General features: G+C 37.1%; 2 protein-coding genes across 2 annotated transcripts; one reads left to right on the top strand and one right to left on the bottom strand.

Annotated features, from left to right (window-relative positions):
• Positions 1 to 19864: 19864 nt before the first annotated feature.
• Positions 19865 to 20554, bottom strand: LOC149254739 (uncharacterized). The gene is made up of 3 exons (XM_089454830.1): positions 20460 to 20554; positions 20052 to 20238; positions 19865 to 19960 (listed from the first exon to the last, which is right to left on the bottom strand). Exons 1-3 carry the CDS (start codon positions 20552 to 20554, stop codon positions 19865 to 19867), a joined length of 378 nt encoding a protein of 125 aa, XP_089310956.1.
• Positions 20555 to 20965: 411 nt separating this feature from the next.
• Positions 20966 to 21392, top strand: LOC149254740 (uncharacterized). Its single transcript, XM_089457075.1, has one exon. The coding sequence runs from the start codon at positions 21103 to 21105 to the stop codon at positions 21334 to 21336; it is 234 nt and encodes a 77-aa protein (XP_089313201.1). The 5' UTR covers positions 20966 to 21102; the 3' UTR covers positions 21337 to 21392.
• The last annotated feature ends 2405 nt before the right edge of the window (positions 21393 to 23797 follow it).

Genomic DNA, 23797 nt, shown 5'->3' on the forward strand with positions numbered 1-23797 from the left:
TGTCGTCATTATCCTAGCCTATGAGATACTACATTATCGACCCCTTTTTTCAATATCATTTGGAGGATGGTTGTGAATTATTATAGACTATCCAAACTGGGAACATTAGTGAATGTTAGTGTTTTTGTTGGCATTTCAATTTTCTGTAATTCCTTGTTCATATTGATTTTGTTTGCAGTATCCTTATTATGGATCTATGTGACTATGGTTGATTCATCGTCAACCAATTCACTAAACAATTTAATTATGTGAATTCAAATTTTGACCAATCCACCATACAATTAGGTTACAATTAGGTTTTGTGAATGCAATTTTTGTGTATTGAGGGATCGTTCTTGACTAATGGTTTGTTGACTTTTGCCATGTTAAGTACAAATTGTTTACTAGTTGCGGTACTAGTTTGAAAAAGTCCACATCTAAAAAGGTGAGGACTTCATTGCTTCAAGATGCGGCCCTTAATGTCTTGTGAATTGAAGTATATTCTTCCAATCTGAAAATATATTTTTGAAAGTACAGGTGAAAAACCAATTAACAATATCAAAAGAAATTCTCACTCAGTAGTCCATCTGTTTGACCACGAGAATTTCTTGGAATAATATGTTTATTTCCGAGTTAATCTGTTTGACCACGAGAATTTCTTGGAATAATATGTTTATTTCCGAGTTCTACACACAATCTGAATGCCTTGATTTTTATTCTATTTTTATATTAAAAACACATTTTAAATAATAAAAAATACAAATTAACCAAAATTGATTTAACCCAATTCCAATGAAAAACTCTAAAAGGTAGAATAATTAAACGTTGTCAATAATCCAAAATTGTTGTCAAAGATTCTGAATAACCAAAAAATGATCATAATGCATAGAATGTTCGTATGTAGACCCATTACATTGTTCAACAATGGTATCTAGTACATGTCTTTCCATGACCAACCTGATGGAAAAATTGTTTATTGTACTATATTCATTATATGTATCGTTCATCCATAACATGCCACTAATTAAGTGGTGATTGTCCACATTTAGTATGAGATAATATGTACCATACATGTCTATATGTACCATAATTGTATTTTTTTAATGAAATTAGACACCTGAAAAGCTAGGTGTGAACTCATTTCAAGAAGCCCCATTCCAAGAAAAATATGTTGAACAAAAAATTCAAAAACTTATAATGGATAGACTATGAGTAATTGTGTTGATGTGTATTAAGAGTCTTAGTAATAAATTTCCACCTAGTTTGAAAATCATTAAACCACCCTCGATTGAGGCACCACCCGAATTTGGGTTGGTAACCGTAGAAGGTAAACCCAGTAAAGACTTGCATAGACCACTGTAAAGTGCCATGTTAAGCGAGAGGAAGAGAGAACTTGACCAAAAGTGGTACCTGGTTATTAGTCTCAAGAATCGAACGCGTAATTGATCTCACTAATTGAAACTGAAACTGATAAATTTCTTGCATATCTAAATCAAGTATTTAAACCCTGTTTAAATTAATTTTTTACAAAATTGTGATTAAAAATTTGCTGCACTTATTGTTGGGTGCATAATATTGAAGCTAATTAGAGTTTTGGCATTGCTTTGTCATTTATTTTTGGTGTTTTAATTTTAATGTTATTGGTTTGACTTGTTCTACATTGATTTATCTCGTAGAACAACCTTGATGCTTATTGGTAACATATTTTCTTTGCTTTTGTTGTTATATGTTCATTTATGTTTCCTTTTTAGGTATGTGTAATTCACTTCAAGCTTCCCTATTTGCTTGGCACATGGGTCTTATTAGCTTTCTAAGATGAGGCAGAATACTCTTAATTGAAGGTTCTCGTTCTTGCTCTTTTCAAGTAGTAGTTTATTTTTGAGATATATCTTTTTCATTTCTAGTTTTTTGGGTGCATGAGATTGAAGCTACTATAATAGAGGTCACTAGATGAGGGAGAGTATAACTCCAAAATGGAAGTTTTTAGAAAGTCTTGAGTGTTCCACAACCCTTTGTGAATCTACTCTCTGTTTATCAAATATCACACTCAGGCACAATAAAATTAAGAGTAGGATTCACGCCTAATTCTATAACCATATATGACATACATGAAAACTCCAAGATTGTTGTTGGTGAGGAAAATCATCAGTCTTGTTTGTATATGTTTAGTAAGTTTATTGCTAAATATTATTCTTTCTACTACTAAAACATGTTGTTGATGATAGTAGACTCCGGCACGAGGGGTTTGGTCATTTAAACTTCAAATACATGAAACAACTCTGCAAGCAAGGAATGGTCACTATCTTACCCAACATACAATTTTCAAAAGGAGTTTTTCAAGGATGTGTTCTTGGAAAACATCCTAAAGAGAAGTTGTCATAAGGAAAGGCTTGGAGGGCCTCCTCTCCCTTGGAGCTCATCCATAGTGATCTCATGGGACCCTTATCTAATCCATGTATTAGCAAGGCAAGGTGTGTGCTTACATTCATTGATGATTTCCCACGATACACTCGTGTATTTTCTCAAGAAGAAGTCTGAAGTTTTTTAGCATCTCATAGACTTCAAAGCTTTTGTACAAACTCAATTTGGGAGGAAGATGAAGATACTCCACACATAAAATGGGGGGAATATGTGATTTGAAATGTTCAACATCTTTTTTTAGAGGTTGGTATACAACTACAACATTCAATATCATACAGTTTGTAGCAGAACGAAGTAGCCAAGTGAAAGAATAGATCCCTAAAAGCAATGACCACTTGCATGTTGCATGCAAGGTATCTTCCTTCCAAGCTATGGTATGAGGTCCATAACTATGCTAACTACATTCAAAATGGATATCCTCACAAGTATTTCAATGATTAGACTCCCTTTGATGCATGGAACAACAACAAGCCAGAAGGCACCCACTTCTAAATATTTGGATCACACACATGGACCTACATACCCTCTAAAAAGAGGAAATCAATAGATCCTCAAAGCATAATGTGCATCTTAGTGGGATATCCTAATGGTTTGAAGGGTTATAGATTGATTGATCCCTCAACTAATAGGACTTTTATTTAGTGAAGAGTCAAATTTGAGGAAAGTTTGTTGCATGCGCCATTGGAAACACTTGTAGGGATCTTTATTCCTCTCACTCCACCATAAATCAATGATGATGGGTCCAACCATTCATATCAGATTTCAAAATCTGGTTCTAAAGAACATAAGCATAATTCGCATTCAAGCCCAATTTGGCTTCCAACAATGACTCATTAGCCCTTGTGAGAAATCAAAGAATAAGGAGCTTAATAAATATATATGCATAAGAACACCGAGCTACACACAATAATCTTTTAGGGGAACTAGCAGATCTGAGGACCACAAGGTCCTATTTTGAGGAGCTTCCTCTTACTTACTGATCTTAGTTTTATATGTTTATGACCTCCTAATCACAGGAAGTCTGGCTTCAACAATTGCTATGGTCAAAGACATCATACATGATAGGTTATCTATGATAGACTTAGGTCTACTACATTATTTTCATAGTCCCGAGATCAATCAGGATGCTTCCGACTTCAAGTTATCTCATACTAAGTATGTTAGGGATTTCTTTGTTAGATTTTGGATGATCGACTGCAAGTCAAAAATAACACCATTTTTTCTAGGGTACATCTTGAGGATGGTGGCAATACACTATTGGTGGACAACACCTTGTATTGATATCTTATGGGGAGCCTTTTGTATCTTACCCACACTCAATTGGAACTCTCATATGTAGTCGAGGTAGTTTCTAGGTACATGCCAGAGCCACATAAGTTACACTAAAAAGTTTCCAAGTGCATCCTAAGATATTTTCAGGGAAGCACTAGTTATGGGATCCACTATGCAACAAGATGTGTATTGGATCTCATGGGCTTCAAAAATTCTGATTGGGCTGGTAACAACATTGATTGTAATTCCACTTTTAGGTACAAACCTAATTTGGTTTCTGATCCCATCTATGGTCAAGTAAAAGGGAATCAACAATTTCTTTAACATAAGAAAAGGCTCAGTACTAAGGATTAATCAACATCTCTATTAAAAAAAATTGGCCTTCGAACTTTCTCATTGTGTTTGGCATCTAGTTCCATCATTTGACTATTATTTGGTGTGATAATAAGAGTACTCTAAAGTTTTGCAGAGACCCATTGCAATGACAATGGACCGTGACACATCGAGATCCACATGCATTTGATCAGAGAGTTGGTTCATCACCATATCAACAATTTACGACATTGCCCATTTGCTGACCAAACTGCAGACATTTTCACCAAGACATTTACTCAGTAGAAGTTTCACTATTTGTGTGATCACCTTGGAGTGAAAGACACAGTTACTTAGTACCTGCCTTGTATTTCTTCTTCTTTGGTACATCATACATTGAGGGGGGGGGGGGGGGGCAAGGGGTTCCCCATGAGGTTTTCCCTCTTTCCTATTGTTTTAGTTGTTCCATGTTACTTAGATTCATTGTAAAATGGGCACCTAACATGGATTCTTACCATGACCCATTCATTGTGTTCTCCCTAGTAGTGCTTCAGGCGGGGACATTGGAGATGTTTCCTTAAACATTGATGTTTCCTCAGTTGCATGGACACTTCCATAAACATGGATATTTCTGCACATCTCTTTAGACTCACTACTATGGCTCATTAGTTCAACCATATAAAGTATATTATGTAACTTTTTACTCATTCTAATTAATTTTTTCTTTATCTCTAGCTTGTCTCTATTCTCTTTTTTCCCTTGCAAGCTTTGTGTCTTTTTTTGTTAGTTAGGTTCACTGTGAAACTTTTACACTATAAAGGTTTGATTTGAAGATGTTTTTCCATATACACTTTAGCAATGGTGATTTTGAAAACAATAGCAGTGAGTAAAGGGGTGTGTATGGAAGGAATGCCTGGAGAGATGATGACCTTAATGCAAAAAACAACTCGCTATGGAAAAAGAGAGAAATCTCAAGAATGGAAAGCTCGTGGATTGCATTCAACCTACTTTTCCTATGCTTGGTACTAGGTACAAAGCTGCAGGTGATAATGGAAAATTTGTATGTGAAAAGTCTTGAATGCTTTTCTTATTTCATTTATGTAAGTCATTGAGTTTTTCTATGACAATCAATACCAAATTTGATGATCCATAAGTTTGTTTGACATCATTGTTTTGAGGTTGGTATATAGCTACAAAATTCAATACCATACTCTTTGTAGCAAAATGAAATAGCGGAGCTAGAGAATAGATCCCTAAAAGAGATGACCACTTGCATGTTGCATGTAAGGTCTCTTCCTTCCAAGCTTTGGGATGAGGCACATAACTGTGCTAACTACATTCAAAATGGATATCCTCACAGATGTTTCAAGGATTAGACTCCCATTTATGCATGGAGTAATGACAAGCCAGAAGTCACCCACTTCTAAATATTTGGATCACGTGCATGGGCCCACATACCCTCTAAAAGGAGGAAAGCATTAGATACTGAAACCATCACATGCATCTTAGTGGGATATCCCAATGGTGTGGAGGGTTATAGATTGATTGATCCCTTAATTGAAAAACTCTTTATTAAGTGAAGGGTCCAATTTGAGGAAATTTAATTGCATGCGCCATTGGAACCACTTGTAGATATCTCTATTCCTCTCCCTCCACCAAAAATCAATGGTGATGGGTCTAGCCATTCATATCAGATTTCAAAATATGATTCTAAAGAACATGAGCGTAATCCACATTCAAGCCCAGTTGGGCTTCCAACAATGACTCATTATCCCTTGTAAGAAATCAAAAAATAAGGATCTTAAGAAAGATATATGCACAAGACCACCCAGATACACGCAATGATATTTTAGGGGATCTAGCGGATCCAAGGAGGACAAGGTCCTAGTTTGAGGAGATTCCTCTTGCTTACTGATCTTAGTTTTATATGTTGATGACCTCCTGATCATAGGAAGTTCGGCTTCAACAATTTCTATGGTCAAAGACATTATACATGATAGGTTATCTATGACTGACTTAGGTCTACTGCACTATTTTCATAGTCATGGGATCAATCAAGTTGCTTATGACATCAAGCTATCTCTTACTAAGTATGCCACGAATCTCTTAGTTAGATTTCACATAATCGACTGCAAGTCAAAATGCACACCATTTTTGTTTGGGGTACATCTTGACGATGGCGATGACACATTATTGGTGGACAACACCTTGTATTGACAACTTGTCGTGAGCCTTTTGTATCTTACCACTTGAGCTCTCATATGTAGTCAAGGTAGTTTCTAGTTACATGCAGGAGCTGCATGAGTTACACTAGAAAGTTGCCAAATGTATCCTTAGATATGTTCAGGGAACCACTAGTTATGGGATCCACTATGCAACAGGTTGTGTATTGGATCTCATGGGCTTCACAAATTTATATTGGGCTGGTAACAACATTGATTGCAACTCCACCTTTGGGTACAAACCTAGTTTGGGTTCTGGTCGCATCTATGATCAGGTAAAAATCAATTAACAATTTCTTTATCATAAGCAAAGGCTGAGTATTGAGGAGTAGTTAACATCACTATTCAAAAAAATTGGCCTCAGAACTTTCTCATTGAGTTGGCCATCTAGTTGGGTTGGCCGCCGTCTTCTCACAAACAGCTTCCGCGGAGTGTCGATTTCCATGCACTGCATATCAGCTTTTGCCGTCTTGGGAATCCCCATTAATCGGCCAAAAACTATCTTGAAATGAAAATCCCCACAAATCCAAAGGAAAACTCTTGGCAAACTGCAATACTAAGCTAACTGGATTGCGTTTAATAAGCACGAATACTTATTGCAGAGCACACCATTCAGAAAATTTATATCTCAAAGGAAATTTCGAGTATGATTTCACTACGGCCTATGTTGGATGTGCCGTCAATTTAAAGGTGTCGCAGTGTAACTTTCATTTAACGCGTGAAGCAAAGAGAAGGAAACTTGGTGTGTTCATTCGCCGAACCTCCCTAATTTGACAGCACAACGCCTCTCTCGAATCTTCTAATGACATGTGTACAAGAAAAAATTGCTGAAGTCATGATTTCCTGAATGTGAATTTGAAGTGACGGTGAGTTTCATTTAACGCGTCATTGCTGTGAATGTGAATTTGAAGTGATGGTGAGTTTCATTTAACTCGTCATTGCTGTGAATGTGAATTTGAAGTGAGAGGTGAGTAACTTTCATTTAACGCGCCATTGGAAAGGAAGGCAACGGGATTATAGTTATCTGTAAGATCGCTGAAACTACTTAATTAATGTGAATACGCGGAAACAGTTAGCACCACGACCCTCCCTTGAATGTAAAATAAAAACATAAAAAACAAAGAGATACTTTTATTTAAACAATCTCCTTCCTATAACGTAATACGCTTCAACATGCCTTAATATTTTTATGTAATTTAAAATAGAGTTTAAGCTTTTCCTTTTTTGTTCAATTAATATGTGTCATATGGCAGTTAAATTTAGTTAATGTTACTCAAATTAAAAATTAGGTTTTTGGGAAAAATTATAATTTACATCCGAAGAAACTAATGAATTAATACGTGATAAACATTAAAATCATGTATGAATATTGTAACTATATTGATAAATTATGGTGTAACATATGTGAGAAAATTATCTATACTATTATATTGTGCAAACATTACAATAAAATTTTCAAATTATAATCTGATGTGGTATTTATAAAATATTTTTTTATTATATTGAAAAATAAATATTTATTTTTCAAAATTAAATTACCATGAATTAATTACTAACAATAATATTAAAATATTATATTAATATTGCTGATATACCAATAAAGCTTTATTTGTATCTACCATTCATAAATATATATTAATAAAATTATTATTATTATTATGATAATAATAATAAAGTTATATTTTTTTCTCGGCAACACTAACTAATCTATATTATTATATACAGGTAAACATTACATCCAAAAAAGACTGGCTGCCCAGGACCAACTGTGGCTCCTTGGGCGGCTCTATCAGACTCATAATTCTGCCTCGCAGGGCGATATTTCCAGTTTAGAACGATACACATGACACGGTGATATTCCAATGTAGCACCAAAACGGCCCACGCAGGGGCATCCCACAAAAGACTCATGACCCAGAAAGACTATAATAGCCGCGAGCATAACCCAGAGCAGAAAGACTAGAGTAGCCGCTAACATGACTCAGAACAGAAAGGAAACAAACAAAGACATAAGACGTAAACCAGATATCAACCGAGACCCCGTACCCGACCTGAGAGAAGGAAGCAAATGCGTGGGAGTGCCGCTGGGGGTTACTCCTCTGGTTTCTCTTCAAGTATTCTGCACCATCCTTGTCCCTCTGGGATACCATCCCATACTGCCATGGGATCTTGCGCGGGGGCTGGCAGCTCTTGTTCTCGAGTTCGGGAGGGGGCTTGCTGAGGCTCCCTCTCTGAATTACCCTCTGCATTCGATGGCTCCCCCATTGGGCGCTTCCCCCTATTGTCCTCTGGACGTTCCTCAGCAGGGACCATTGACGATCCTTCCTCATTCTCCTCAGGAATTTTGGTGAAAAGCACTGAGATATGTGCATTAATTCCAGCATTGTCCCTGGAGCTGCCCAGTGTAAAAATGACAGAGCCAAACGCTGGGAGCATGGGCGCTCCATCATTGGAGCTACCAGCCTCCAGAAGCTGACTGGCTGGAATTGGGGTAGCTCCCGCCCTTCTGTAACAATAGCAGCAGCAGCAGTGATGGTGAACATCCGCTGCAGGGGGACGTGAGGATTCACCACGCCCTGAACCTCTTCTGCAAGGCATCCTTTCACGCGGCCGCGCCATGGTATCCGCAAATTCCTTATCCTGTTCCAGAGCAGAGGAGGGCCTACTGTTACTGCGTTCCTTACCAGCTGCTTGCTGTCTCCAAATTGGGTCGAGGCTGAGCACAACTGAGCATAGACAAAGACCAGAAAAAACAAGCATGGAGCGGACCTCGTCCGAGCTCTCAGCAATGAAATCGCAGCATCTTCGCTCAGAGTTCTGAGTAGCCTTCTCGTCGCACTGAGCTCCGCACCCCAACAATCCATCATTCTTAAACCCATTAACATTCCCTCGGTACTTGCCCGCATTGAATACTCTCTGCAGGCTTGCCATCGCCTCCAGCGCCTTCATTAAGGCTACCCTTATGCTTCTCCCGACTTGAAGTCTCGGCGGCGAGAGGCATTAAAGGCCCTTGATCCTCACGTGGCAGCCCATGCTGGGCATGTGGCTCTCCCTGTCCAGACTTGATGACACCCGCATCCGGGGCGACAACCTCTTCTTGGATCAGGCTTTGACATTCCTGGAGCTGTTGCCTGTTGGGAATGATATCTGTGCCTCCAAATAGAAGGGGGAGATCAGTCTCTGCTCCAATGTTGGCTAGGAGGTCCGCTATTTTGTTGCCTTCCCTTTTAGTGTGTATGAAGGAGATGGCTCTAGAATCGCTGAGTTTTTGTGCTATGTCATTAATAATAAAGTTATATTAATTAATATCTAATATTTAATTTTATAATATTTAATAATAATATTAATTGATAGTAATAATAATATTAATTAACAATAATAGTCATATCATAAATTGTTGGTCGTTTCTGGATCATAAACATCTAAAATCAAGCAATAATAGTCTTAATTATTTTAGTAAATGTAATTGATATAGGCACAAATCATTAATAAATATATAATAAAAATTATTAATAATAATAAAATTGATTTATAAATGATAATTATTAATAAATCACTCCTTCTCTACTTGTCATGAACTAATAATAAGAAGCATCAAAGCCATAGAAACCAAACAACACTTTTTGACTCTTGTGATTGACTAATAAGTTCTACTCAATACTGCCTTGGCAGAGACTAATATTAAGGAGCATCGCAATACATGCCTGGGCAGAGTTATAATAATAAGTATTCAGTTATAGAAATTAAAGGTGTTAGCACTATAATTTCTTCCTGAAAGTAAATTTTAAAAGTCATTTAAAAAAAAAAATCTGATTATAATGTTAAATTTGTTTTTCAAGAGTGGAAATAGATTCAGCTTTTAAAACACTCAAAATACTAAAATTTGACTACTATAATACAGATTTCTCAACTCCTTTTTTTAATAACAGAAATAGATTCAGTCTCTACACCCAGAATACTAAAATTTTGCTACTAGGGGAGAGATTCCTATTCTTGTGCAGGGACCAGTAGTTGATATAATACTGGTCCCACCAAACCACCAGTGATTAAGACTTTTGAAACCAATATTTAAACAGAAATAAATAACATTATGTTTAAATAAGTTTTAAATTATGTCCAAAAATCACCCATATATTGACTGGGCCCACAACTGTCCATAAATAGTATTTAACTATTTAATATTGCAAAACATATTGACCCAAGTAGAAAACAGCTAGAGCCATAAAGGCTTCCAAACTGGTCTATTCCAGAAGTACAAAACAGCAGTCACTTCAACCCCCACTCATCAGAACTGCAACTTTGCATCCCAAATAAATATGCCTACCTGCACATAACAAAAGGAATGTATGTCAGCCATAACTGTTGTGTTGTTCAACAACTAAACACCCTATGTTCAATAAATGACACCCAACCCAACAACAATTAAATCCAATTTGTTCAATAAATGACACCCAACCCAATAACAATTAAATCCACTTTGTTCAATAAATGACACCCAGACCCAATAACTGCAATAAATGACACCCAACTCACTCTATTTCTCATTAAAACAGATCAAAGCACATGGATCAACAAATAAACAATTCCCAACCATTAGATCACAGCAAATTAAATCCATACCACACATTCAAAATGAAGCCATTGCAATCCATGTGCATCCATGTCCACCAATTAAAATCAAGTCCCCAAAACTATAAAAGAAGTCCACCCACTGTTGAAGTTGCATCTTATGCTTTCAAACTATTCAGCAAACTTCAAGACAACATCACAGAACAGTAGCCAATATATTCAAGTCAGTTATATGAATTACAACTCATTCTTCTTACAGTTCTGTTTTTATTGTTTTCATTTATCAAATTTCTTACATTACAGTTCTTTCCATTCATTTATCAGATTTCTTACATTACAGTTCTGTCCATAGGGTGGTGACAGTTAACCTATACAGTTACAGTTAACTTTTTTTATACAGAGTTTATGTATGTGTTCTAGCTTATAGAGTTAAGCTATCGAATACAGTCGTATCCATCTAATCAATGTCACAGGTTGCTTACCTTACAGGAATTGAAGGTTAGCTTACACGAATTATTCGATCATCAACTTCATAGGGATTACAACTTACATATCACAAATGTTACGTATGTCCAAATGTTACGTATGTCGTGCTAGTACTGTAGTCATAGCTTGTTTACCTAACAGGAATTGAACCTTCAACCTTAGCTTACAGGAATTGAACCTTGAACCTTAGCTTACAGGAATTTAGCGATAGCTTGTTTACCTAACAGGAATTGAACCTTGAACCTTAGCTTACAGGAATTGAACCTTTATTATGGCTTGGGTTCTATGGTTCCTCCATAAGAACACTGAACGCCTAGCTTCGCAGAGCAGCTCTCCCCCAGCCCACAACATAGTGTGGAATCTGGATCGTTTCATCGAGCACCATTTCTTTTAGATATAAAGGTGTTCTGACTCTATTGGATCAAGTCATAATCTACGCCTTTTACTAGTATACTACTATGGGGAGAGACTAAGCTCTATTTCAGAGATTGGACTCTCTTATTTTGATTAGCCCCTACTAGTAAGAAGCTGTTCCCGAGCCAGGTTCCCTGGATCCACTCCTAGTCGGGCCTAAATGAATGAATGAAGAAGGGGGCGGGCAGCACTCTAAAGAAAGAAGCCTTTGCTCGTTGGACAGCTACCGAACTGGCTTGCTTGACTTACTTTACTGGTCGACAACTATATTATTATAAGACCTCCTGTCAGAAAGAAGGAAAGGTTATTGTAAAAGAAAGAATGCCAGCCGATGTCAAACTGTACTCCTAGTGTGAACCATCCGATTTTGGGCAATTCAGAAGTGACAAGATCCGAGTGAACAAGGATGAGTTAAAACATAGAACATAAACGAATTGTAACTTTAATGACTCTGATAAACTTAGTAATTTTTCACATATTTTTCACATATTTTCAGAAGCATGAAGCTATTGAGAAAGAAAACATTTTGATATTGAGTCGAAAGACTGCAAATAAGTGAATTTATACTACTGATGAATGGACCATAGAACTGGGGAATGGTATCTTAGAATGGAAACCCGAGCAGATGACCATTTCTCTTTATTGGATTAGATGACTGTAAGATTTTAGATAATGAGAAAACACAATTATAAGTAACATATCAGATGACAGTCTTATTGGCCTTCATATCTTTTCACCTCGTTGAGCTCGAGACCTTAGGGTATGGAGAGCCAGAGCCATACGGAGTTGTAAAAGTTGGACCAAAGGAATGGGGATTTACATAATTCAGCACTGTAAATTAAGTCACAGATAATGGAGAGAAATCTTGGAGCAGAGATTGTTCTTCACAATATTCAAAATAAGTAAATAAATTATATGAAAAAATATAAAAAAATAAATGACTGCAATGAAACTCAATTAAACTGAAGTAAAACCATTTGTCTATGACACCTGGGAGACCATAGAATCATAATGTAACAAGCTCTGTATCCAAAATGTTTTGTCCTTACTGAAAAAATGAAAAATGTGGGTAACATAATTTTCAATTGGTAATAGAATTTGATCATGGGTAAACAAGTAGAAGGAATCAAAGACCAAGATTTTTTAATTCCAAAAATGTAGAGAAAATTAGGAATAGCATTAAATATCCTCAAATTGTTAGCAACTATAGAATAATATTTGTTCTGAAATATTTCATCTCTTATCAAATTGAAATTCAACACACAATCTCAGTGAAATATTCATGGCCAAAAAAGTTACAAATTCGATCCTTGTTAAATATCAAAAAACTGAGTCTTTCTTTGACAGCTGAAAACAAATGCTCTATCAGGACAAAATCAACAAATTGAGTCTTTCTTTGACAACGTTGAAAAAAAATGCTTTGTTAGGACAAATTGTTGCATGAATCTGTGACCTAAAGGCCTAAGCTCATTGTGTCCATGGGAAAATTTGCACTTCAACCCATTTGAATAGGTTCCCTTTTTCTCATAATGCATGGACAACTTGATTTTATAATTATTTACCTCGTCATAAATGTTGGAACTTATTGCATTGCCATAAATTGTTTCTAGTTTCTTACCAAAAATAGAAAGTTCGAGCTGACCCTTTTGAAGTTCTTCTTCTGAGTGAGCAAACTGACAATCAGTTCCCCACCCACACTTCTTTTTAGCCTAATAAAAATGGAAAATAACATATTTGTATGGAGGAAGTGTAACTATTTTAGTAGCACGTATCTCCTTCACATTTGATAATTTCCTGTAACAAGCTCTGTATCCAAAATGTTTTGATAATTTCCTGTAATAGAGGAAAAGTAATTTTTGCAGAAGTAATAAAGCATAATTTAACATATATTCTAATGTCTAAATGCATGCAATAATTTTACAGGTTGTTGCATCTATGGCAAAAGGAAGTTACTCTGCTCGTACAAGGAGAAGTGGCAGGAGAGTGACAAGGGGTGCGCAGCTGCGATGCACATCGTCTGATGATGACAGGCCAGCTGATGTCGATGCCAGCAATGCACCAGGGAACATTGTTGAAGATGACCATGTGACAGCCGCTGATGTTAACACACCATCAGCCACAGAACCACCATCAACAACAGTCCAAGGGGCAAGCTCAACTAAAAAGATCAGTGCTATAAGAGGATGGACAAAAGAACAAATGTTAGTTGCAATTGACGACATAGAGTTTAATGGATACTCAGTTCGGGCATCTGCAAAAAAACATGGTATTCCTCCCTCGTCAATACATTATTGGATAAATGGACTGACTCATACAAAACGTAGAGGGCCTCTTACAGTTATGACTGAGGATGAGGAGGCCGAGGTGGTTGAGTGGTGTAAAGAGATGGCCCAACTGGGACATGGGCTAGAGTTGATACAACTCAAATCAACAGTTGCTCAAATCTGTCAAGGGAGGCCAAACCCATTCAAAGATGGGTTTCCTGGTAAATCATGGTGGTTTGGGTTTAAAACAAGGCATCCAGAACTTGTATTGCGTACTGCTGAGGGCCTTGACAGAGACAGAGCATTAAATTTGCGCCCTGCAGTTGTGCAAAAATTCTATGACACACTTTCTAGTGCTTATGATAAACATTCTTATGGAGCAGACCATATATGGAACTGTGATGAAACAGGTTTACAGGCAGGGAGGAATTGTGGCATGCGGGTAATTGCCAAGAGAGGGAGCCGAAATGTGCCAAAGATTTTGCCCAAGAGCAGGGAGTGGATAACTATTTTATGTTGTGTTAATGCAATTGGTACTTCAATCCCAGGATTTTATCTATTCAAAGGTAAAAATCAACTGAAAAACTATATACAGAACTGTGAACCAGGTGCATGCATGGCTGCACATCCCCATGCATGGATGACTAAAGAACTGTTTCTAAGTTGGCTTTTTCACTTTGCTGCATCGGTACCAGGTGGCGTCTCGCCTAATAACAGACACCTTTTGATATTAGATGGCCATGGGAGCCACATGGCTGTACAAACAATTGAGGAAGCAAACAATTTAGGCATCGACCTGTTGACATTGCCCGCTCATACCACTCATAGGCTGCAACCCCTTGATGTTAGTGTGTTTGGCCCTTTCAAGAACTATTTCAGGTCGGAGCGTGCTGCATGGATGGCAAAGAATCCAGGGGTTGAGGTGAAAAGGTTTGAGCTAGCAGAGCTTGCAAGTAAAGCTTTTAAAAGGGCTTTGACACCATCAAATATCAAGGCTGGCTTTAGGAGGACAGGAATCTGGCCACTGAACTATGATGCTCTTATGCATGACACTGGTTGTAGCCAAGCGTTTCATGTGGATGGTCAGGAAGAAGGGAATGTCCAAACATGTGTTGAAGTGCAAGAAGTAGATGACCAAGATGATGTTGTTGCAGCTGGTAATATGATTTCCCTGTCTCAAGGACAGTTATATGCTGAAGATGATGAAACTGTGTGTGAAACACAATATAACAATGAACAAATTCCTAGTAACATGGAGATTGTTCCACCAACTCAAGAACATCAAATTCCTGTCGCTGATATTACTAATGATATTGTTGAACATGCAGTTGACAATGACCAATTGACATTGCCAAGCCAAGTAACCCCACCTTCATGGCTAGCAGAAGCAATGATCAATTTGAATGCACATAGTGTCTCAGCAACCAATGAAGAAAGCATGAACATGCCCTCACAACCAGCAGAATTGAACAGTGAAATTGTTCATTTTTTTGTGGACAATAGATCAATGGAAGAAGATGAAGGACATAATGAGGCATCAAATGAAGATAATGATATGGTTCAATCAGTTCCAACAGATACTGAAAGGGAAGTACCAAGCAATGACATGCAGGTGGAAGGGGTGGAGAAGACACTTGGACGGTTCCTAAAGCTACCAGTAGAGAGAGTATCAATGAGAAAAACGCAAGGTGCACCGGGTAGTCTTCGTCTGGGCCGAAGCTCACAGCTACTCACCTCAGAGGACTATATAAACCTGTTAGTTGAGTCAGAAAAAAAGAAACTTGAAATGCAAGAATTAAAACAGAAAAAGAAGGATATGGTCAAGGAGAAGAAGGCAGCAAGGATTGTTGCAGCACAACAACGAGCAGAAGAAAGGATTGAAAGAGATAAAGCAAGGCAAGTTAAGGACCAACAAAAGCAAATGGCAAGACAGGAAAAGGAAAAACGAAAGGCACAACAAATGCTTGAAAAGGAACAAGGGATGATCAACGATACAAGAATAGCTGATGAAACTAGGATTATTTCAAACTCATTGGACTCCATTGCAGATAATACACCATTATTCCAAGATCTCATAAACATTCAAGTGCCCCACTATCAAACCGAGGGTTTACCCACTTGCCTTGTTCCTACCAGAGCTGGTGTCAATTCTCTGTATGCTCATTACACACCTCCACTTAATGCAGGGGTCAGTAGTGCAAATGTGAGGTATGGGTACTCAATACCTCCATGGTTGGAAGCTGCAAATTGGAATCAATCATATGGCAACAATTGACCATTTCCTAATCAGCCCTTGACTGGTAGGCCAACCTACCTGGCTCAAGAAGGTAACTCAGGGAGTTTTGGCACTCAAGATTCTCAGGGCCATAAAGAATAGGGGTGTCATATGTTTTCGGTTCTAACCACATTATGATGTGGATTTTGGATGGATTGTATCTTTTTCTTGGCACAGCAACATTTTGGCTTACAACCTAGTAGTGATTTCTTGTGGCAACCTAACTGTGTGTTGATAAGAAATTTTCAATGGAATATGTCTTTCTGTAAAATATTAATTATGATAAAACTATTTCTATAAGTTATTCTGTGCGCACTGTACAAAGCTCTAAACTCACTTATGGCTCCAATAAGTGGACCGTTATAATGTGATGACAGTGCTAGGCAAGTTTACAATCACTTAACACTGAATAGAAGTCTACACTCACAATTAGAAACACCTCCTGCTCGCTTCTAATGTACGAGGCACTAGTAGTAAGGAACTCTATACTTAGCATGTTATTGATTGAATTAGAATGAATAAGAACTTTACATTGCTGGAAACTAGAAATACAATAAAGAACATAGTTATGATTTTTATCAATCACCTAGGGGAGGGTCGCCAATACATGTGCGCCCTCCCCGCCACGTCATAATACCACGCGTCAACCCACATGGCTCCGGTACGACACCTGTCCACCGTGGAGTATGCCCAACTTATAAAGAGCATGTGTTTTTATATGTGTCAGTAAAAATGATGGAAGTATCTAAATTAATCAAATCAGTTGATGAACAACTATGAGAATCATATTGTTCCATCTTGTTACATCAACTTTCCAAAAGCAATTGAGAAATTTGGGTGCACAGTAACCTAATCAGCTATATGACGAATTGTGGCTTAGTCATTAATTCTTTTCTAAGCACCTATTCACCTTTTTCATTTTCCTTCATGAGTAGATCAATTGTTTGACAATTACAATAATTTATAAATCTACAAAATATAAACTAGCGTAGACCCATCTTAAGATGGGATCTTTTAAGCATCAAGAGAATCATGTCTCTGTTTCTTTAGATCCCTTTTTACACTTATGAGTTCTGGGGTTAATATTGATCTATAACAGTGTATTACGGTACAGAAAAATTATGAATTGCCTCTAATACATGTAAGAAGGAAATTCCAAAGCAGTAGGTATACAAAAATCCCACAAAATTGCTTCAGAGCTCAAAATCTACAGCATGTTAAGCTTTCCTGTAATTTAAACTTCCCTGCACAAAACTAGGCATTGCAAAAATAAGAGAGATTCAAAGGAAATCAGTGTACCGAAAGGAAATCCAGGGTAACTGCAATTGTGGGTCTTGTCATCAACGCTGGAGATAAATAATGTTTAAAATTTGAATGAACCTTAGGAAAGATCAACAATCAGGCAGAAGCACATGCCATTCTTAAAGGGATTGAATTGGCTCTTGATAAGAGTGTTCACAGTATCTAATGCATGGCAACTAAGCAACAATAATTATGTTTTTTGGAATAGAGATTATACCGACTCCATAAATTTAAAATTTCAGTAGGTCATGTGCTATATACGGGTCAAGGAGGGTTTTGATTCAATATTCTTTTCACATATTACAAGAAATTTACATTCAGAGGTACACAATCTAGACAATTCAACAGCTACAATGGACACCAGCACCCTACAAATATATCACTATTATCAACACATTCTCCTCTCCCGATAGCTCTGCACTCCTTATATCCCTGTTCCCCAAGCAACTAGGAAGAAAAGTTTCAAAAGTGCATAGAAATCTGTTTGCAGAATCAAATATTCCAACTTAGCACAATTCCTACACATCCCTTGGAAGTACAAAGGTTGTCTCCAACACAAATGGTAGACCACCAAAGAAATGGACTCTCCTATAATTGTGATGAAAAATATGCTCCAGGTCATAGGTGTAAAAAACAGAAATTGTTCCAAATTGATATGCCCACTCAAGACCTGACCGAAGACATAACTACTGAGAGACACTGGAGTTACAGGTTGAAAACACCAACACTCTGACTCAAGCAGATATCGAACTTATTTCTTCATGAAGAACGGTCAATCTCTCTGCATGCATTATCGGGCATTTCAACTCTAACAAAACCCTGACAAGGAAACTCTAACAAAACCCTGACAAAACTCTAACAAAACCCTGACAAGGATTTAATCCTATAAAGTTTGCTAGTAAAAGCTGAGCGATATTAAAAGGAAATAAAAGAGTAGAAGCTTTGTTCATAAAACAGTAAACCCTACCCATTTCTGGACTATATAAACTCATCAGCTGTAAAAACAAAATAACCTTCAAATAGAGATGCACCGTCACAAGTGAAAACGATCTCAAAAGCTTAGCACTATGCAAGGTTTTACAGCATAAGGAAATCATAATATTCTACAATGAGTAAATCAAGAATAGTAGCGTTCAAACAGTATCCAGAGAAGTCAATTTAAATAATAGAGAATGCAACTTGTGTGTAAAATTCGGAATAAGACTTTCATAGAAGGAAACAAACTAACAGTTATGACTTCAAGAAACCATAAATAAATTAACAGTATAACTGTGATTAAGGTCGTAAAATGTCCACGGCTTCCATACAAATGTCCATACAAATGTCCACGGCTTCCATACAACACTGTAGCCCAAGTCAATTTAAATAATAGAGAATGCAACTTGTGTGTAAAATTCGGAATAAGACTTTCATAGAAGGAAACAAGATAACAATTATGACTTCAAGAAACCATAAATAAATTAACAGTATAACTGTGATTAAGGTCGTAAAATGTCCACGGCTTCCATACAAAGTCCATACAAATGGCCACGGCTTCCATACAACACTGTAGCCCAAGTCAATTTAAATAATAGAGAATGCAACTTGTGTGTAAAATTCGGAATAAGACTTTCATAGAAGGAAACAAGATAACAGTTATGACTTCAAGAAACCATAAATAAATTAACAGTATAACTGTGATTAAGGTCATAAAATGTCCACGACTTCCATACAAAGTCCATACAAATGTCCACGGCTTCCATACAACACTGTAGCCCAGAGAGCAACCTGAGTAGCAAGTCTGCGAAGAAGCTTCATAAGGGTTTAGTGAGGCTTTAGAAGAGCCTTCCCCTCCGAGCAGTCGAATATAAAACAAACAATAGCACGAAGCAGAGCACTCAGAACTCTATGAAAGAAAAGAGAAACCCTCATATCCCAAATGAAAAAGATAAAATAGCAGGGACAATAAAAATGCAGCGTTTTTATCTATAAAGCAAACACAGTAACAAGGCAATTGAGAGCAGCTACAGAGAGTTTCGAAAGTTGGTCTGGGCTCATTTCCGCGATGTTCCATTTTCCCTTTGTCTTTCTGCTCGAGGCCGGCTATGCAAGTCAGGGGAGAGCAGCTACAGAGCGTTTTGAGGGCTAAAACAGGCTAAAATAGCCAAAACAGACAGAATGCCATAGAATGCCTAAAACCCTAAACCCTAAAACAACAAAAATGCCATAGAATGCCTAAAACCCTAAACCCTCAAAAAATTGCTCAAAATACTGCCATAAAATGCCATAGAAAGTTCACAAAATATCCTGTTAGAGATGCTTGTGTTGAAAAACACAGAGTAAAGCTGGTAGGATTAAAAATCCTACTGGTTACAGGCCATGGATGGTCGCCGACCTCCCCCACCTTCCCCACAGCTCGCCAGACCTTCTCCACACCTGCAACGTCCTTTTCCACACCTGCAACACCTGCAACAGGAAGAAAAAAGCCATTAGAAGCCATTAGAGATCACAAAAACAACAAAAACAGCAGAGCTAAACCCTAAAAATGTTATGTTACCTCAAGCTCAGTAGAATGGCGACCGACTCCTCCCCAAACAACAAAATCGCCGAATAAGACCACCACCAGAGAAATGCTAAACAACCGGCATTCCATGTTAAACAACTTGCATTCCAGAACGACCAAGAAATCCAGGCGGAAAAGCACAAGAAAAGCAGAACCGCTGTCCCAGCGAGAAACCCAGAAACTCCATCAAACCTTCGCACCAGCACACGAATAAACGACTCTGCGCGCAACAATACAAACCCTGTCAACCGAACACAGCGTTCCCCCAACACAGGTTCTAACCACCATGCGCGCAGGTTACAGGGCCGTCCCGCGCCATCTTCGGCGGGGGGCTTCGCCCAACTACCGGCCCCGAGCAGAAAGACAAAGGGAAAATGGAACATGGTCGAAATGAGCCCAGACCAACCATGTAAATGGCGCCAAGTTCGTGTTTTAATGTTGGAGGTGATAGCCCACACGGCCAGCTCCACGGTGGACAGGTGTCGTACCGGAGCCATGTGGGTTGATGCGTGGTATTACGACGTGGCGGGGAAGGCGCACATGTATTGGCGACCCTCCCCTATAACGCAAATTTACCGAAATTTTTACAAATTTTTTACCAAAATTTGGCATAAAGTATCACTATCGGAAACGAAACAGCGTTCAAAAAAGTACTTATTCACTGTTCTGCTTGACTATCTTGAAGCGAAATATTCCAAAGATTCATAAGACAGAAAATTGCCCCCATCTCGAAGCGAAATATTTCTCACTTAGAAACTTCCATATGCACTCTACCCGTCAATGCAAAAAGATACAGCGATATTATCGGAGTAAGTTTGATTTCTCTAGAATGAATGCGACCACGCCCCCTTTAAATTCACAGCACACCCATCGCAAGGAGTCGCGGAAATCTCAGTTGAAGGATTCATCTTACCAAATTACAGTTTACATCTGCGTTATTTGGAAGATATTTTCTCCAATTTAACCCAATTTTGCGTCGCCTCTGCAGAGTAGTACACCGTAAGGGTTTGATCGGAAGATTGTTTTCTCCAGGAAGACTTCAGTAATGGCGATTCCGAAAACGGCCGCGGCGGGCAAAGTGCAGTGGATGGAAATTGCTCTTTACCGGAAGGAATACGTGGTAAGACGGCGACCTTCTGGCAAAAAATTGCCCGCTATCGCAGAAGAGAGGAGTCTCAGCAATGGCGAACTCATGGATGGCCTTCAACCAGCTTTTCCTGCGTTCTGTGGCTTCAAAGCTGAGGGCGATGATGGAAGATCTGCGTCTGAAACGTCTTGACTTTTTTTCTTAACTGTACTTTTGCTAGTGGCCGAGGTGTTTTTTTTTTCTTTTCTTTTTTAGATCGTTACGGAATTGAATGGTCCATATCTGGGAAAACCTAGCATCGTACCCAATTATAGCATGGGGATATGAACTTGTATCATGTTAAATTTTTTTGCAAGAACACTGAAAACAAAACAAAATAATTTCTCTTGTTATTCATGCTCAAGTTCCTCTGGTAAAAGTGTGTAATTATGTGCATCGGGAAGTGATAATTTTTTTTAGAGATCGATATCGAATTAAGGAACCTCTTCATTTTGGAAGAGGAAGTGTATGTAATTAATTAATAGCAACAACATCAATATGTGAACAGCGCACACATGCATAACAATACACCTCTTCCTTTTTTTTTTTATGGTATCCGATGGAGTTTTTTTTGATGGAGCAGCTCAAAGGGGTTCTTGTGCATGTGGTGTTTGGATTACTATATCAGTTGAATTATCTTATAGGATTTTCTGGAATGGAGGTTATGGCACTAACAACAAGACGGAGGCAATAGCTCTATGGGGCCTCTTGTGTTTCGGCAACTTTCTTAATATTCCTTACTTGCACATATACGAAGACTCGAAGATCATTATAGACCATGTATTGGGTAAAGCCTCCATCAACACTCTTATGCTACAAGGATTGTTGAAGAGGATAGAGCTCCTTTGGCAGCGTCAGGAAAGTTCCATAATCCAGCATATTGATAGGTCCCAAAACATGGAAGCAGAAACTTTATCAAAAAAAAGATTGCTTGGAATGTATGGTAAATGGTATTTAGAGATCACCCTGTAGCACAATACATATGACATGGGGGACTTCCTATTTCTGGGTTAAATCTAAACCTCCATTTTTCTCTGCAAAGTTTGTATATATCTCTTTTTGTTTCTGTATATATCACTTTTTGGTTTGCTGCTCTAAACAATATATGCAATTTTGTCTTAGAAATGGGGTTGCTCGTTCTGCCCCTGGATACTAAAGAATATTACATTTAGGGTGATATGATCTTTTTGATGGTCAATATATATCTCAGTTTGATAGCTCACCCCTTCTCCTCTTGTGAGAGATGGAGTACAAGGTTCCAGTCATCTTAAGAATAATATGCATGGTATGTATTCTGTACAGCGTTTTTCTTCCTTAAAAAAACAACATCAATATGTGAAATTGTGAATGAACTGAGAAGGTTTAATATATGATATTATAGATCTATTGAATTTAATATATGATATTATAGAAATATAGTTTAAAGAGATTTCAAATTTGTCTAGAGAATTATGGAAATTCTTGCTCGATTTAAAAAATATTGGCAGATATTTTTGTAAATCCACGGCATGGGTTTTCATGGTACTAAAGCCATTTCCAAAATGAAAAATAGGATTTGAATATTTTTACCATCAATTTTTTTTAAAATTGCCCTAGTCCAGTTATTTAAAAAAAAAACCTTTTAGTATATTTTTAATATTCTCAAATAAATTAATTTTCTATATTTAAAAAAAAAAAAATTTAATATAAAAATATTTTACTTTAAAATTTTAAAATTTCATAAAAATTATTTATAAATTATTATAAATTTGAATATTTTTATAAAATTTAGATATATAAATTATTAAATTTTTCAAAATTCTGTAGGAAATTGATAATAACATATCCGTAAAACAATTGATATTAGCACGTGCCTAAATGTGCAACCTGCATGATCATCCGCTTCACATAATTGAGTTTTTCCGTTATATATCATCAAAATTTCATGAAATTGCATACCTTTTTCTCCATTGCAATGAAATGGAACAAATGTAGTTAGAAATGGAAAATTATGGAGTTAGATTGATATCTTCATGAACTTACAATTTATTAATGATTTATAGGTTGGAAGTTTCAATAATACATGATTTTGCTACATTAGTTTTATATAATGCAATCTGTTTCCAAAGATAGCTTGATTGGAAATGACGTGATCTGAATTTTGTTGTGAAATATGTTATTAGAGATTTCAAATCCCTGATCAACCGTATGGGCACGTCTTTGTAAAATATCCCTCGAGTCCTCGCTCGTGCAAAATGCAGTTTGGGGAAGGAAGATTCCACAGCCTTTAGGGTGAGTCTTTTTTCGAAAGTGAGAAAAAGGTTTCGATGATGTTGTAAGTTATGGGTCTACGTTATATTTCAATTTGTTAAGTTATAATTAATTGTAGTAATCATTTTGTTATTGATATTATTAGTTATTTAATTTATAAGGTTATATTAAAATAGTTAGAATTTATATAATAGATTTAATATATGTTTTTAGTTTTAAGAACAATAAATTTATTTAACTTATATAAATATATATTTATTTTCTAAAATTTAATGTTTTATGTATTTCCCACCCAAATTACTAAGTCTATGATTCCAAACATATATTTAAAACAACCAAATCACAGTGCACATAAGCTTCCCAC

Source organism: Pinus tabuliformis, chromosome 7 (genome assembly GCF_031772625.1).
Source record: "Pinus tabuliformis cultivar Carrire ecotype Pingquan chromosome 7, CPIR1, whole genome shotgun sequence".
In the NCBI taxonomy this organism is placed as follows: domain Eukaryota; kingdom Viridiplantae; phylum Streptophyta; class Pinopsida; order Pinales; family Pinaceae; genus Pinus; species Pinus tabuliformis.